The sequence below is a fragment of the Aegilops tauschii genome, chromosome 2 (assembly GCF_002575655.3).
Source record: "Aegilops tauschii subsp. strangulata cultivar AL8/78 chromosome 2, Aet v6.0, whole genome shotgun sequence".
Lineage (NCBI taxonomy): Eukaryota > Viridiplantae > Streptophyta > Magnoliopsida > Poales > Poaceae > Aegilops > Aegilops tauschii.
In genome coordinates this window covers 469,703,862-469,720,961 of record NC_053036.3, presented here as the reverse complement: position 1 = coordinate 469,720,961, position 17,100 = coordinate 469,703,862, and the positions used below count along the sequence as shown (strand labels likewise).

General features: G+C 46.8%; 2 protein-coding genes across 2 annotated transcripts; one reads left to right on the top strand and one right to left on the bottom strand.

Annotated features, from left to right (window-relative positions):
• Positions 1-4,396: 4,396 nt before the first annotated feature.
• On the top strand, positions 4,397-5,780 carry LOC109745769 (uncharacterized). The gene has a single exon (XM_020304884.4). It carries the CDS (start codon positions 4,421-4,423, stop codon positions 5,594-5,596), a length of 1,176 nt encoding a protein of 391 aa, XP_020160473.1. The 5' UTR covers positions 4,397-4,420; the 3' UTR covers positions 5,597-5,780.
• Positions 5,743-8,180, bottom strand: LOC109745770 (glutaredoxin-C6). The gene is made up of 4 exons (XM_020304885.4): positions 7,873-8,180; positions 6,911-6,999; positions 6,179-6,277; positions 5,743-6,029 (listed from the first exon to the last, which is right to left on the bottom strand). The coding sequence occupies exons 1-4, from the start codon at positions 7,974-7,976 to the stop codon at positions 5,932-5,934; spliced, it is 390 nt and encodes a 129-aa protein (XP_020160474.1). The 5' UTR covers positions 7,977-8,180; the 3' UTR covers positions 5,743-5,931.
• Between the last annotated feature and the right edge of the window lie 8,920 nt (positions 8,181-17,100).

The window sequence follows — 17,100 nt, the reverse complement described above, 5'->3', positions numbered from 1 at the left end:
TTTTTTTTCCGTCGTCGTTAGCCTATGTGAGCCATCAAGGTGTTTCCTAAAAATTCGTCCGTGCATTGTTCGTGAGCCTTCCAATCGAATTTTTATTCTTCTCCGTGAGTAGTTGGGCCCTCCAGCACACATGCAAAACTAACGAGTTCAAAAAAGTGTTGCCGACAGAGTCGAACCCACGACCTCCAATATGCAAATTATTGATTGTGCGTGAGATCGAACTCAAGACCTCATCTATTGTTTCAAATGGTCAACCAACTAGGCTAATGTACGACTGTTGAAAAGTACCACCTCGCTACCTTGGAGTTATTCCTACACGTTTATATACTTTGCAAATTACATGAAATATCAGCAAGTCGAGAACAAACAGAGAGGCTGATTACATGAGAAATAAACAAGGAAAGAGAGGCTAATTAACACGAGAGGAAAAAGAAAGAAAGAGAGGCGATGTGGACAGAAATAAGGAAGGAAAGATAGAGGCTATACGAGGTGCATATCAATTAAGAGGGAAAGAGGCTAATCTTCTATATACTGGGTGTAAATAAAAGAAGGAAATAGGCTAATTCCATGAGAGAGAGAAAAGAAGGAAAGAGAGGCGAAGTGGGTGTAAATAAAAGAAGGAAAGATAGGCTAATTCCATGAGAGAGAGAAAAGAAGGAAAGAGAGGCGAAGGAGGACATTCACTATCGAAATTCTCCATGCGATCTCTCCTTTATTTATTTATTTACTGCCATTAGATGAAAAATAATCAGGACCCCACTGCAAATCTAACAAAATTGTCCATCAAATATTTCTTTTTGGAAAATGATCTCTCCTTTAGTTATTAGATTTTTTTTGAGAAATTATACAGTTATTAGATGAAAAATTCCATGAAAAATACATTAGGGAGTCCCCCCCACTGTCCTACATGCATAATTCCACGTTAAATAAAAAGGCATCTCCTCCTAAAAGTCGTTCGTTCAGCCTTTCCTGCTCCACCGAGGCACGGAAGAATCTGTCCTGAACTTATTCACACTTGCTACATTTCTTTCAGATGCTTCATGAAACGTCTAAACCTGAACTTATTCATAAAGTTATATTTAATGTTAGACCCCATTATCCCTAAATTTGATGTTAACTATGTAGCGGGACAGTTCCTTGACCAAACCAATTGTGGATCATATGAACCGGTGTTTTCTCCGTTGCAAAGCACATGCGTTGTGCTAGGGAGCATGGGTGTGGTGATGGTGCATGAAGTGTAGTTGAGAAAATAACTCACCATTATTACAAGTCTGCAAAATTACAAGTCGGCACGGGAAGGGGCTCTCGAAGCAGCATGCTTGAGTATGATGATCAAGCTCTTCACCTTGTGATTGATCATGTTCGTTATGAATATGCGCACAACAAGACCACCATCAACAATGATGGCGAAGGGAAGAAGTGGTAATGCAGATGGGTCGGTAGGGACGTGTAAGGATTAAAAAGTAAATTTTAACAAAAAGAGGAAATGAAAACGGGAAAGAAGAAACGGAAACTGGAAAAACAGAAAAAAGAAAACCTGAAAATCGGGTGAAAAGAAGTTCCTAACCGGAACGAACGAGCTGTGTAAATAGGCCGGCCCAGTCGTTTCGCTAGGGCGCCTCCCTCTGTGCGAAACGGCGACAATTTGCCGCAAAGCGCGGCAAATAGGGATTTCCAGTGCGCTGGGCCGGTCCTTTTTACGGTTTGTATATTGGACTCTGGTTCTGGTTTTGGAAACCTTCTGAATGTTGTTATTAGCCCCTTCTCAAAAGAAGAAAAGAATGTTATCAGCCCGGCGTTTTACTAGATAAGTATGGGAACCTTCTAAAATGTTTCTGAACTGGCTTTCTATTTAGGTTGTTTTCTTTACTAGGTTTTTTGGTTTCTTGTTTTTATTTATATTTTTTAACTAAATAATTTCAAAAAATTACAGATTTTATAAATGTTCATAAATTTAAAAATGAAAAATGTTCATGTTTTCAAGAAACATTGACTTTTTTTGCGGGGAAAGAAACATTGATTTAAAAAAAACATGTTTCTAAATAATGTTCACAGCAATCCATGAGCACCTACGGGTTTGTGTATGTTGTCGATTGAGGCTAGATCAGTGGATTTGAAGAAAACATAGTTCTCCCAAGAAATCCAGAAGCTTGAATTGGAAGATCCATCGACTAGCTAGAAGTTCTATACCCTTCTTCTTCTTTTTGAAAAATGTCACCATATATTCGGCTCGTAAATCTGCCGGAAGGCATATTGGTATTCCTATATCATGTTTCTCTATTTATTTTTTGAAAATCATTCCTATAGGCTAGGGAGCGCCGCTGCGCTCGTTTGTTGATTTGAGCGCATTGCCGTATATAGTAAGTGCATGTCGTTATGTCCAGTTGTCCAGTGTAGAAAAAGAAATTGTTTGGTCATATCCCGTAGCGCACGTGGCTACCGATTGAATCAGCCTAGATCATCTCCCATGTGCATTTATTTAGGGTTTAAAAAGTTGTAAAAGCCATAACTTTTGATTCAAGCATCAAAATCAAGTTCCGTTTTCACAGTCAGGTTTCTGACGACGAGTTCTTCAAAACGAGATCTCATATGAGTTGGTTTCGTCAAACTTTTTTTTGAGGGCAACTTTGGGTGCAATGGAGGCAACTATAGTGCTATTGAAGAGCAACTCTTCTTTTTGGCCTAATGGGACTTCTTTTTGGCCTAGTTGGACTCACTATTAGGTTGGTTTGCATAAAAACATGAAAAATCACACAAAACATAAGGCATCTTTAGTGTACATACAAAGCAACTTCACTGCACTCTATATATTTGTCAGTTTTGCTAACATTATTCCAACTTGTGTATCATGGCCGTTCAATTGCCTATTGTTGATGGTTAGTTGCAAACGGTTGATGTTCAATTGCCTATAAATGCTACAAATTACCTATAATTGATGCCTAGTTGCGTGCTACTGGTAATTAGTTGCCTACAATTGCTGCTCAGTTGCCTAATTTTGTTAAAATAGTTGCCTAGAATATTATGAAGTTGTTTATCATTGTTTTTCTAAGTTGCCTACAAACACTCTGAAGTGGCCAAGATTCATCATCATGTTTCCTACCATAACTAGCAATATATAGTAAACACAAGAGCATCATCGGTAGACGACATCATAGTATTATAGGCAATTTAGAAACAACGACATACGAGCATGAACAATAGGCAACTTAGAAGTACCGATGAGGAAGTTAGGAGAATGTTAGACAAAATTAACTAGGACACACAAGGTAGTGACGTTGTCCGCTTTTAGTACTAGAGTTGCCTCTTGTGGAAGGAAAGTTGCTCATAAAGGTGATGTGATATTATATACCTCAATTTGGTAGTTGTTCTGTATTATTAGTTAGCTGCTTATTGTTGCTAATTAATTATTTTTAGGAGTGGAGTTGCTTCTATTTAGCATTAAAGTTGCCTCATATAGCATCAAAGTTGCTTTTAAAACCAAGTCGCGTTAGCAACTTAGGTCCAGAGCCGCGTATGTATGAAGCTAAGTTGTATGCAACTAAGGATGATGTTAAGCTACTAGCTAGTCATGGTAGCCCCCTTAGGACACTGTTAGCCTACCTTGAAAACTAAGTTGCCTACAATACTATAAAGTTGCCTACGAATGATGCTTAGTTGCCTACATACATTAAAATTTTGTCCCACATGGTTTTTATGTTGTCTAAGATATACTTGATAGGTAAATTCACTAGTACACATGATACAAGGAAGTTGCTTCTGTTTAGTACTAAAATTGCCTCAACTAGAACCAAAGTTGCTTTAAAAAAGTTCATCAAAACATATACATATGAGATCTAGTTTTGAAAATCTCGTCACGAGAAACCTAATGGTGGAAACGGATTTTCATTTTGACACTCGGTTCAAAAGTTATAGCTTTTAAAAAAAATGAGACGGAATAATGTGAGATGACATCAGCACATGCATGCAGGTAATCCTTAGTGACCATCCACCACCTGACAACATCAGTACATCGCGAGGAGGAAGGAGGCCGTTTTCTTAGCAGTTTTGTCGCGTAGCAGGTGCGCAATCATCGGACAGCTCGCGTGTGCGCTCGGCTTTGCCAGATAGCGCAGCTGCGCGTTTAAGTTTTTGGGATTATTAAACGCTAGTAGAGGGCGGATGCTTTCCTTTTAAATTAATTAAAAAATAAAACTGGCAACGAGATTTCTCCGCTAAAAAGAGGAGATTTATTCTGCGTGCAGCCGTATTTTGCTTCGGATTCCGTTCCGATCCATGATTAGGCCGGCCCGCTCGACCTCCACGTCTAGTTCACCCGTTGGGGTGGTCCGCCTCGGGGACCTGAACCGCGCGCTTCGCGTTGACATAAACGATCTTGCGTGCACCCTTGGAGGCGCGGAACGGTAGCGTGCGGCACACAAACATGTACTGGCCCGCCCTTAAACCCTCGCCGGCCAGGAAGAAGCCTCCGCCGGAGGCCATGCCGGCCTCCTCCGGCCTCCGCGACCTGGAGGAGACCGACGACGGCTGGATCGTCCTTCCCCCGGCGCCGCCCACATCGGGCAAGCCTCCCAGGCCCCCGCCGCGCGCCACGGCGAGGGACGCCGTCAACGCCTCCCCCGACGAAGCGTTCGACCCGACCCCGGACGCCATCGTCGGCCGGTACCTGCCCCTGCGCCGCGCGCTGCGGTGCGACGGCCTGCCCCGGCAGATCCACGACGCCGACGTCTACGGCGCGCACCCCGGCTTCCTCTCCGCCGTGTACCCGCCGGCCAACGGCCGGCCCGAGTGGTTCTTCTTCGTGTGCCGCGCGCAATGCCAGGGCGGGCGGCGCAGGGCCGGCCCCGGCGCGTACCGCCTCGGAAGCGAGGCCAGGCTGCTCGGCGGCGCCGCCTACTGCCACGCCTTCCGCTACTACGAGGACGAGGCCGAGGTCGGCTCGGCCTCCACCAGGGAGACCGAGTGGCGCATGGACGAGTACGGCGACTGCCGCTCTGCCGCCGCCGCCTTCGACATGGTGGTCTGCAAGCTCTACCCGGCGCGCGGCGGGATCGTCCACACGATGCTCGGCGTCCACGAGCCCGCCTCGCCATCGCACCGTCCGGACATGAATAAGCCGCAGGTGCTCGTCCAGCTCTACCTCGACAGCCTCAACCTGGGGGACCCGCGGCGGTGCAGAATGTACGCCACGCCCGACGTCTTCGCCGCGCACCCGGCTGTGCTCACGGTGGCGTTCCCGGCGGCCAACGACCGGTGCGAGTGGTTCTTCGCCGTGCACCGGCGCCGGCGCGAGCTAGAGGAGAACGACGAGGACAAAGCACGCCCGCGGAGGGCAGGGCCAGGGGCGTACGTGCTGGTGCGCGAAGGCCGTGTCGTGAACGGCAATGGCGGGGACATAGGGTACCGCCGCGCGTTCTTGTACCGGGAAGACGACGCGACGGTGAGGCGGGTGTCGCGGACCGAATGGTGGATGGAGGAGTACGGGTTCGGGAAGGACTTCCCGCACAGCGAGCTGCCCGCGGGGAAGGCAACAATGGACGAAGACGAGGAGCTGGTGGTGTACAAGCTGTACCTGAAAATGGCTGGTCACCGGCGGTAGAACGCCTCCTTTAGCACAAACTGAGCTGCAGATTCTGGCATGCACGACTTAGACTGAAACTTAATTCTGCCTTAAGCGTCTACGGTTCCCTTCCAGCAGGGAAACAATAAAGAGTGACATGTATATATTCAAAAGAACGACAGTAATTTGGGGTTTGATGATATCACCAAGATAATTTGCTTTATTTCTAACGAGTTTTACACTGAGATTTAACAGTCGCTGCGGGCAACAAGCCCTGAACTTGCTAAACATCCACCTTCGTTATTTCATGACACGGGAACGATGTAAATCATGTAACACACTAACATGTCGACCACGACAACTCGCAAACAGAGCTAAGCAGTGACGGTGGTCTTCGAAGAAGAACCGGAGATCGCTCCAGCCTCTGTCAGCAGAGCAATCAGCTTCCCTCCCTTGTTCAGTGCAACAGTATCTGCCACAGAAGAGTTGACATGTGAGTAACTGTCAGAAAGTAATCCAATTGCAAGAAAGCAAGCTTGCACAATGGAATTTGCTGCTTGTTCATAGAACCATAATTACAATCAACAGTTTAACATGGTTGTAGGGAGCAAATCAGCTCACCGTCACAGCCACCGATGTGTTTTCCATTGATGAAGACATTGGGAACAGTCCTCTGCCCAGTCCATTCAGCAAGAGCTGACTGAATCTCAGGTCCATCGCCTTCATAAAAGATAACATGGGTTAGTTCAATAAGAGTTTCTCCTAAGACCTGTGCCGATCATCCCAATGCAGAGCCAATACATGATGCAACTAGAACTTAGAACATGCTTGATGTTTATCATGAACATAGATGAGTAGTAGCATAGTACGGGTGGGAGCAGTCTAAAGAAACATGTTTTACTCATAGCATGTAAACACTAAAGAGAAGAGTAACTAATCTGACGTTCTGATGATAGCACTTAGATTACATAGTGATTTATAGTTGGGTTCTTGCGACCTCAATTGCTTTTTCTTTGTTGCCAGAAAACTCAATTGCTTCTTTATTGTCTAACCAATCATCAAAGCTCCCAAGAGATTCGAGATCACACTCACATCATTACTTAGTGAGCTTACTGATTACTTACAAAATCATTGTTCCAGAAATGGTGCTGTCATATTAAATTCTTTTCCGGGCCACAGCAGTATGCAGTACACTATTTCAACGGAACAGTACACAGCAACATCCGGATGCAGGGAACTTAAGGTTATTATTCATCTAATAAATTGTTGGGAGCCCGTGGCCATGAAACTTAGGTGCATACAGTCTACTTAAGTGAAATTTAAATAACCAAGAGACAGGACAATTCTACTTACTTTCAGTGTCCAACTCAATGGCCTTGAAACTTGCTCCCAGCTGCGTGAACAACTTCTTCACTTGTACACAGAAAGGGCAGTAAGACTTACTGCAGATAGCCCAAAGAATCAGATGAATCGGAGTTAGCGTCAACAGGGCACGTAGCATTGGGCATCAAACATGTCATTACAAATACAGTACTACGTACTACATGTTTGATGTTGATGTGTCAAATAACAGGGCATGTATCATTGGGCATCAAACATGTCGTCACAAACATCATCGGAACAGGTACAAACAGTAGTAGTTGGACCAAATATTTAGGACGCAACACAAAACTTGAACTAAAACCACAACATTTAACTTATTTTGGAACGGATGGACTAGTAGTTAAGCTCATCATCATCGGAACAGGTACAAACAGTAGTAGTTGGACCAAATATTTAGGACGCAACACAAAAGTTGAACTAAAAGCACACATTTGACTTATTTTGGAACGGAGGGAGTAGTAGTTAAGCTCATCATCATCGGAACAGGTACAGACAGTAGTTGGACCAAATATTTAAGACGCAACATAAACCTAGCTAGTAGATCCATGAAAACATCCCCGTAATCCCCTAACAACTTTCCAATCCCTTGCAAGAGGATCCTTAATTTCACGGCCGTGATGCATCCAGAGTTCAAACAAGCCAATAGGATTTGGGTACAGATTCAAAATTTCTTCTGATTAAATATATTTAAGGCAGCTTTCTTCCTCCACCGGGAAAGAATTAAAAAAGAACAGGAAATAAAAAACAAGAACGAATATGCTCTACTCGTAGGGATGGGATAAGATGCGGAAATAGTGTAGGATCTATTCTCCGTCATCCTCATCTCAATCCCCTTTTCAGTTCTTATCACAGACCGAATTTCCAAGTCGAGTTCAGCAGCGTCTGTTCATGGCAGGAGCGATCGGTGAGAGAGAGGGGGGAGAGACACAGACCTGAAGACGACGACGGGAGCGGAGGCGACGATCTCCTTGGCCTTGGCGAGCGCCATAGCTCTGGACTCTGGGGTGGAAGAGGAGGAGGAAAAAGCGGTGCCCATCTCCGCCACGGGCGCCTTGTATTTATGCGGCCGGAGGGCAGGTGAGCGGCGGGCGGCGAGGGCGTTGTGCTGGTGGGTGGGTCGCGTAATCAGTGAGGTGTCTCCAGCCGACGACCGCGTGGGCGTGGCACCTTCCGCTCACGTCTCGCGTGTGGAGAATAGAGGGGCTGTTTGGATCGTGACTGTGTTTGCTTTATATTGTTATATTATTTTGCCATATTTGTCTACTAACTTGAATTGCTTAAATTGTTAGCCACATCTTAACTGGCTCAAGGGAATTTTATCACATTTTTTATGTCCATGACATGTGGGGTTTACTGCTCATAAAAAAAATTCTTGCCTAAGGTGTGGCTAGAACGAAACACCAGCTAACTTAGTCAAAGTTGCCTAAGATGAAGTGTGGCAAAGTGTGGCTAGAAACTAAACAGCCCCTCTCTTTCTCTTCTCGTGCTCCGTTTCGTTTCTGTAGCCCGGGAGGCGGCTAAATACGCGGTCAGGCCCCAGATCACAAATACGTATTTAGTACGTACTTCTTTGCTGTACGCCGAGGAGACTTGCCAATTTCACACGGAAGACCCTACAAGTAGAAGGCCACCTCACCGGAGACGTGACGGCGACCGCTGCGAATCCCCCGCCTTCACACCATGGACCCACACCGACGCATAAGGGCATTCACAAGGCAGGCTCTTAAGACGGGCGCTAGGGTTCCAATCCTGGCCGATTCACCCAATTCCTCGTGGATACCAGGATATTAGCTTGCCCCGACGCAACTCCTGTCGTCGGGCGCCTGTCTTTTTTTTCTACGTGAGTTTCTTGCAGAGGAGCCAGCCGCTATCATGGACGCTAAAAAAGACCTGAAAAATCTCGTGGACTCAACTATTCGTACAGCGCTCCTGTGTTGGAGAGAGCAGCGCTAGCGTAGCTGCCTGTTCCTTTTTTTCTTTGTGTTGCATCCATGCATAGCATGGAGCATCGGAGACATGGACTCTTACACGGGCGTTAAACAGGCATAGTACATGCATACTACATGGACTCTTACATTGAAGACATAGAATCCTTTTTTTATTTTCTCTTAGCGCCTATACAAGAGTCTCAGCATTGGAGATGCCCTAAGGGCATTTCCAATGCTTGGGCGCTTGCGGTGTTAGCATCCTACCCTCCAACGCTAATGACAAGGGACAGACGCTTATACGGAGCATTTTTTAGTGCTGGTGCGGAAGAAAAAAAGATATAGCGTCGGTGCAAGAAGTGGAGTCGATGCTAGGGCAAATCCTGGGCTTAGCAGGGAGTAGGAAAAAACGGATGGGAAATTGGGTGTAACGACCGGCGATTTGACCCTAGCGCCTATGCTAAGCGCCCCCGTTGTAGATGCCCTAACGACCTTCTTTGCGCTGTTGACCACCGTTCTGCTACTCACATGTTTTGAACAATGTTACAGCTAAGGAGACTTTTTACTTTCCAGATACAAGAATTTTTCAAATCAAAAGAGCACATAGGACCAATGGAAGGAGATGTCAGTCAGTGGAATCGTTCTCATGTACGTGAACATGTAAGGTTGGTCCGATCCTCTTCATCCCACAATACCGCCGAATCAAAATAAGACATAGGTGGTAAGCAATATGAACATCACCGCCCACAAGTCCTTTGTGTTCTACTCGTGCATATCAACTACGCATAGACCTGGCTCTGATAGCACTATTGGGGAATGTTGCATGGAAAACAAAAAAATCTACGGACAGATAAGATCTATCCATGGAGATGCGTAGCTACGAGAGGGCGAGAGCATCTACATACCTTGTAGATCGCTAAGTAGAGGCGTTTATCAATGTGGTTGATGTAACTGTACAACTTCACGATCCGTTTCGATCAAGCACCGAACGCACGGCACCTCCGCATTCAGCACACGTTCAGCTCGATGACGTCTTCGCCTTCTCGATCCAGTAAGAGGGGCAAAGTAGTAGATGAGTTCGTGCAGCACGACGGTGTCGTGACGGTGGTGGTGAAACTATTTCCGCAGAACTTCGCCAAGCACAACGGATTTAGAGCAGAGGATGAACTAGAGGGGAGAGGGGGCGCCGACACATGGCTTGGTGAATCGTGGTGTCTGGCGTCTCCTCCCCTCCTGTCATATATATAGGTGGAGGGGGAGGGGAGGCAGCCCTAGGCGCGCCCCAAGGGGCCGGCGGCTGCCCTAGGGCGCCTGCCCTAGGCGCCCCCTTCCTTCTTTGGCGCGTGGGGGGAAGGAAAGGGGGGCCGGCGGCCCCTAGGGCGCCTCCCCTTCCTTCTTCCTTGTGAAAAGAAAGGCATGAGGGGGCTAGCCCCTCCCCTTTCCTTTCCTAGGGCCGACAGCCAGGAGGTGGGCACGCCAGCCCCCTTGTGGGCTGGTGTGCTCCCTTCTTTTGGCCCGTTAGGCCCAACAACCCCCCGTGGCCTTCTGGAACTCCTTTCGGTGATCCGATAATTATCCGGTGCATTTCGAAACTCTTCTAAAGACCAAATACTATCATCCTATATATCAATCTTTACCTCCGGACCATTCCGGAGCTTCTCGTCATGTCCGTGGTCTCATCCAGGACTCCGAACAACATTCGGTCACCAACATACATAACTCATATAGTATTATATCGTCAAAGAACGTTAAGCGTGCGGACCCTACGGGTTCGAGAATGATTTAGACATGACCGAGATGCTTCTCCGGTCAATAACCAATAGCGGGACCTAGATGCCCATATTGGTTCCTACATATTCTACGAAGATCTTTATCGGTCGGACCTTTATGACAATATACGTAGTTCCTTTGTCCGTCGGTTTGTTACTTGCCCGAGATTCGATCGTTGGTATCTCCATACCTAGTTCAATATCGTTATCGGCAAGTATCTTTACTCGTTACATAATACATAATCTTGTAACTAACTCCTTACACTACAGGAAGCAGATAATTTGCCATCACCCCCCTCTTTGTCGTCTGCTAGCTGACGGGAAAGACTGTATTTGCCGTCTGTAATCCTGAAGCAGACGGCAAAGAGAGGACTGATTGCGAAGATGATCTTTGTCGTCAGTCCACTCTTTGTCGTTGGCTAGCTGACAGCAAAGACACCAAAAGCAGACAACAAAGAGATAGGTGGGGCCCACTGGAGCCCTGTGGTGGGTAGTCCACGCTTTTCCGTCCGCTAGCTGACGGCAAAGAATGATAAAAGCAGACGGCAAAGAGAGTTTGCCATCAGCTAGCGGACGACAAAGAGAGTACAATAAGGTTAGCTAACGGCCCGCCCCTGCTACTTCTTGAGCTTGTGTTGGTTTTTCCCTTGAAGAGGAACGGGTGATGCAGCACAGTAGAGATAAGTATTTCCCTCAATTAAGAACCAAGGTATCAATCCAGTAGGAGAAACGCGCAAGTCCCCAACAGATGCACCTTCACAAACAATCAAACACTTGCACCCAACGCGATAAAGGGGTTGTCAATCCCTTCACGGTCATTTGCAAAGGTGAGATCTGGTAGAGATAGATAGAACTAAACAAAAGATAAAACAATTTTTTTTTGGGTTTTTTGGTTTATAGATCTGAAAATAAAGGATTGCAAAATAGTAGATCGGAAACTAATATGATGGAAAATAGACCCTGGGGCCATAGGTTTCACTAGAGGCTTCTCTCATGAAGGCAAATAATACGGTGAGTGAACCAATTATTGTCGAGCAATTGATAGAAAAACGCAAAGTTATGACGATATCCAAGGCAATGATTATGCAATATAGGCATCACGTCCGTGTCAAGTAGAACGACTCCTGCCTGCATCTACTACTATTACTCCACACATCGATCGCTATCCAACATGCATCTAGAGTATTAAGTTCATAAATAACGGAGAAAGGCCTTAAGTAAGATGACATGATGTAGAGGAATAAACTCAAGCAATATGATAAAAACCCCATCTTTTTATCCTCGATGGCAAAAATTTAATACGTGTCTCGCTACCCCTACTTTGTCACTGGGTGAAATCACGCAAGACTGAACCCAAAGCTAAGCACCTCTCCCATTGCAAGAAAACCCAATCTAGTTGGCCAAACCAAACCGATAGTTCAAAGAGAAATACAAAGATATCAAATCATGCATAAAAGAATTCAGAGAAGATTCAAATAATATTCATAGATAAGTTGATCATAAATCCACAATTCATCGGATCTCGACAAACACACCGCAAAAGAAGATTACATCAGATAGATCTCCAAGAATGTGACGCCCCCGATTTGACCGTACACTAATCATGCACGCAAACATGTACGATCAAGATCAGGGATTCACGGGAAGATATCACAACAGAACTCTAAAACATAAATAAGTCATACAAGCATCATAATACAAGCCAGGGGCCTCGAGGGCTCGAATACAAGTGCTCGATCATAGACGAGTCAGCGGAAGCAACAATATCTGAGTACAGACATAAGTTAAACAAGTTTTCCTTAAGAAGGCTAGCACAAAAGTAGCAACGATCGAAAAGGCAAGGCCTCCTGCCTGGGACCTCCTAACTACTCCTCGAAGCCGAACTCCATGTAGAATCATCCTCGGGATCTCTAGCTCCTGGACTCCAGCATCTGGTTGCGACAACCAGGTATAGAAAGGGGAAAAGAGGGAGAAAAGCAACCGTGAGTACGCATCCAAAGTACTCGCAAGCAAGGAGCTACACTACATATGCATGGGTATATGTGTAAAGGGGTCATATCGGTGGACTGAACTGCAGAATGCCAGAATAAGAGGGGGATAGCTAATCCTGTCGAAGACTACGCTTCTGGCCACCTCCATCTTGCAGCATGTAGAAGAGAGTAGATGGTAAGTTCACCAAGTAGCATCGCATATCATAATCCTACCCGACGATCCCCTCCTCGTCGCCCTGTTAGAGAGCGATCACCGGGTTATATCTGGCACTTGGAAGGGTGTGTTTTATTAAGTATCCAGTTCTAGCTGTCATAAGGTCAAGGTACAACTCCGGGTCGTCCTTTTACCGAGGGACACGCCTATTCGAATAGATAAACTTCCCTGCAGGGGTGCACCACATAACCCAACACGCTCGATCCCATTTGGACGGACACACTTTTCTGGGTCATGCCCGGCCGCGGAAGATCAACACGTCGCAGCCCCACCTAGGCTCAACAGAGAGGTCAACACGCCGGTCTAAATCCTATGCGCGCTGGGGTCTGGGCCCATCGCCCATTGCACACCTGCACGTTGCGTACGCGGCCGGAAGCAGACCTAGCCTAGCAGGCGTTCCAGTCCAATCCGGCGCGCGCCGCTCCATCGCTGACGTCAAGAAGAGCTTCGGCTGATACCACGACGTCGAGTGCCCATAACTGTTCCCGCGTAGTTGGTTAGTGCGTATAGACCAAATGGCCAGACTCAGATCAAATACCAAGATCTCGTTAAGCGTGTTAAGTACCCGCGAACGCCGACCAGGGCCAGGCCCACCTCTCCCCTAGGTGGTCTCAACCTGCCCTGTCGCTCCGCCATAAAGTAACAGTTGGGGGCCGTCAGGAACCCAGGCCCACCTCTACCGGGATGGAGCCACCTGTCCTTTCAGCCCCCTCACCAGAATCACTTGCGGGTACTCAACGAGCCGACCCAACTTTAGTCACCACATGTGTCATGTATATAAAGTATATAGTATATACCCGTGATCACCTCCCGAAGTGATCACGGCCCAGTAGTATAGCATGGCAGACGGACAAGAGTGTAGGGCCACTGATGGAACCCTAGCATCCTATGCTAAGCAGTAGGATAGCAGGTAAGGGTAACAACTGTAGCAACAATGACAGGCTATGCATCAGTATAGGACTAACCGAAAGCAGTAACATGCTACACTACTCTAATGCAAGCAGTATAGAGAAGGAATAGGCGATATCTGATGATCAAGGGGGGGCTTGCCTGGTTGTTCTGGCAAGGAGGGGTCGTCAACACCGTAGTCGTACTGGGTAGCCGCGGCGTCGGTCTCGAGGTCTACCGGAGAAGAAGAGGGGGAAGAAATAGTAAATACGGAGCACTCAAGACATCACAAAACATAACATGGCAATAAGCGGTGCTAGGGGTGCCCAATCGCGCTAGTAGGCGATACCGGCGAAGGGGGGAAACATCCGGGAAAGTATTCCCGGTGTTTCGCGTTTCCGGACAGATGAACCGAAGGGGGAAAGTTGCGTGTTCGATATGTTAGGGATGTGTGGCGGACGAACGAGCTACGTATTCGGATTCGTCTCGTTGTTCTGAGCAACTTTCATGTATAAAGTTTTTCCATCTGAGCTACGGTTTATTTTATATGAATTTTCAAAGATTTAAACAATTTCTGGAATTTCTGGTTTTATATTAATTCGAATTAAAAACAGAATATACTGTTGTCACCTAGTTCTACCCTAGCATGTGAGTATGACAGTGGGGCTGGGTTGACCCGGTCAAAGGTTGACTGGTCAACACATGAATAGTGTAAGTGGGTCCCGTGTGGCATAGGTACAATAACCTAATTAACCTATTAACTAGTTTAATTTAGCTAAATAAGTAACTAATGTTTAATTAGTCTAATTAAACATGATTAATTAAGTTAATTAATTTAATTAATTAATTAATTCATTAGTTACCATTTTTATTTACTTGTTATTTACTTATCTATTTTTAATTTCCCTTTTTTTAATCGATCTGGGCATGGGCCCCGTTTGTCATAGGCCATAGGCCTTAGTGGGCGGGCGAAACGGGCGCAGGGGCGTGCGGTTGCGGGCGCCCGCACTGGACGCAGCCAGTTGGGGCCATGGCAAGGGGGGAGGGTTCGCCGGCGTGGCAGCGGCGAGGCCACGACAGGGCAAAAGGGGAGGAGCAGGGCGCGGGCGCCGGAGCGCCAGAGGTGGCCATGGGCGTGGGGCGTCGCCTGCGCGTGGGGGAAGGAGGCCACAACGAGCGCGAGGACGACGCCGGAGCGGCGCTGTGGACGCCGAGGAGGGAGGTCGGGCACGGCGAGCAGGGGCCCGAGGCGACGGCGGCCTCGCTCGGCAGCGACAGTGGCGAGGTGCAGCTAGGCGGGGCTCGGGCATGGGCGGAGTGGGCGGCCGTGGGCGGTGACCGGACGAGAGGGGAAAGAAGAGGGGGTCGTTGGTCACCCCCGTTGCAGGGGATCTGGGGCGGCGAGGCTCGCTGGAGCCGTTGAGGAGGAAGACGGGGACGAGGCGACGACGGAGAGGACGGCGTCGAAGGAGTCCGGCGAGGAGTCGAGGAGGGGGTCGGCAACGAGGCGACGCAGGGGAGGAGGCGACGAGGTTTCCAAGCGGCGGCGGTGCTCCGGTGACGGCGGGGTCCAGCGGCGGGGAGGCGATGACGCCGTTGTTTCGGCGGCGGCGGCGGGTCGATCCCTACGATCCAATCGGGGGGGGCAGGGGAGGGGAGATGTGGATCGAGGGAGAGAGAGGCATGGGGATCGTGGGGAGGGGAGTGGGGCGACCTGTAGCTAGGGTTACGGGTGAGGGGGGTTATGGAGGGGCGGCTGGGCCGGCCTGATTAGGCCAAGGCCCAATTGGGCCGAGGGGGAGAAGGGTCCCCTTTTCCCCCCATTTTTTGTCTTTTGTTTTATTTCTTTTCTTTTATTTTTAGTTTTATAAAAATTACCACTAGTATCTAAATTTGTATTTATAAATAAACTACTATCAGATTAATTCCTAAACCATAATAAAATAGTTTTAATATCTTATAAAAATTAGGCATTTATTTAATTGTTTTCACTACAGGTTAAATCATTTTAATGCACTTAAATATTTTATAAATATGTGGATTCTCCACCATAATTAACTATGCAATATTTGTCACCTCTAGAACATTTTAGTTTTTATGTTCGAAAACTTTTAATGTTTGCCTAAAATTCAAATTTGATTTTGAAACGTTTTGATCTAACGCGAGGTTAGCAACACTAACAGAGGTGACATGGCATCATTAGCGTAGGTTTACTGTAGCCTAATTATCCGGGCGTCACAATTCTCCTCGACTACAAGAAATCTCGTCCCGAGATTTAAGAGGTAGAGAAGGGGGGGGGGAAGTCTAGTTCGAAATTCTAACGTATCTTCTCGGCCTTGGTTGCTCTTCTCGAAGAGGTCGATCCATTACATTGATGTCTTCATTTCTCTGCATCAGGTCATCATGATGAAGTCGGCATCCTTTCTTCGGGAACTCCATCGTACTTACGAAAGGATAAGGGGTAGCTTCGGAAGAACGGAACTCTACAAGGTGGCTATCTGGTTTATAACTCAGGGAATGTGGTAGAAAATAACTCTCAAGTTGAAACTTAAGTAAATATCGAGAGCAAAGTAAGAAGGTACAATAAGAAGTTTCAAGCGGGTAGACAATTGTCCGTTGCCTGAAATAGTGTGAAAGGGGTTCAAAGCAACGGGATTAAGTATTGTGTTTAATACCAGAATTGATGATCACACGGAAGGTGACTCGTGAATTACATATGAAGCCAAGCGTGAGGAATATCTTTGGAAACAGGGTGTATAGGAGAGTCAGGTTTCGATCCTGTGGAACTGTGGGTTATGGGCCCACCATGTGGGTTAAGAGTAGGAAGGGCGATGACATCTTGCATGATCATGTAAGCAAGGCATGTCAGAGGTTAACCTGTCGGTTATATGTCAGTAACAACGTTGGTACCAAGGGCGAGGGACGAAGAGAACCATTTTCCTGCTCGTTGAAACAAGGCGGACCAATAGGCAAAGTTCTCGTTCATCGATGGTTACCGAAATGTCATCAACAATAGTAACAGGGTCTTACTGACAGAGTTGTACACCGAGGTGTTTGCACAAGCAGGGAATTATTACTGCTTATATCATATAGATCATAGAAAGGGTTTAAACAAAACAATGGAAAGGAAAAGGTGTTTAAACACATAATTCAGGGGTATATCCTTTCCAAGGTCAAACAGAGCATGATATCCATGGCAAGATATAAAATAGAAAACCCTTTAGATGAGGGGAGAGAAAATTTCATGACGTTATCCATACAACGGTGTTTGGATAATTGATAAGGAAATTTTTGCATTGTGCTTCAAATGCTCTTATTGAAGATCAGAGTACCACAGACATGCTTCGAGATAGCATTGACATGGTCATTAGGT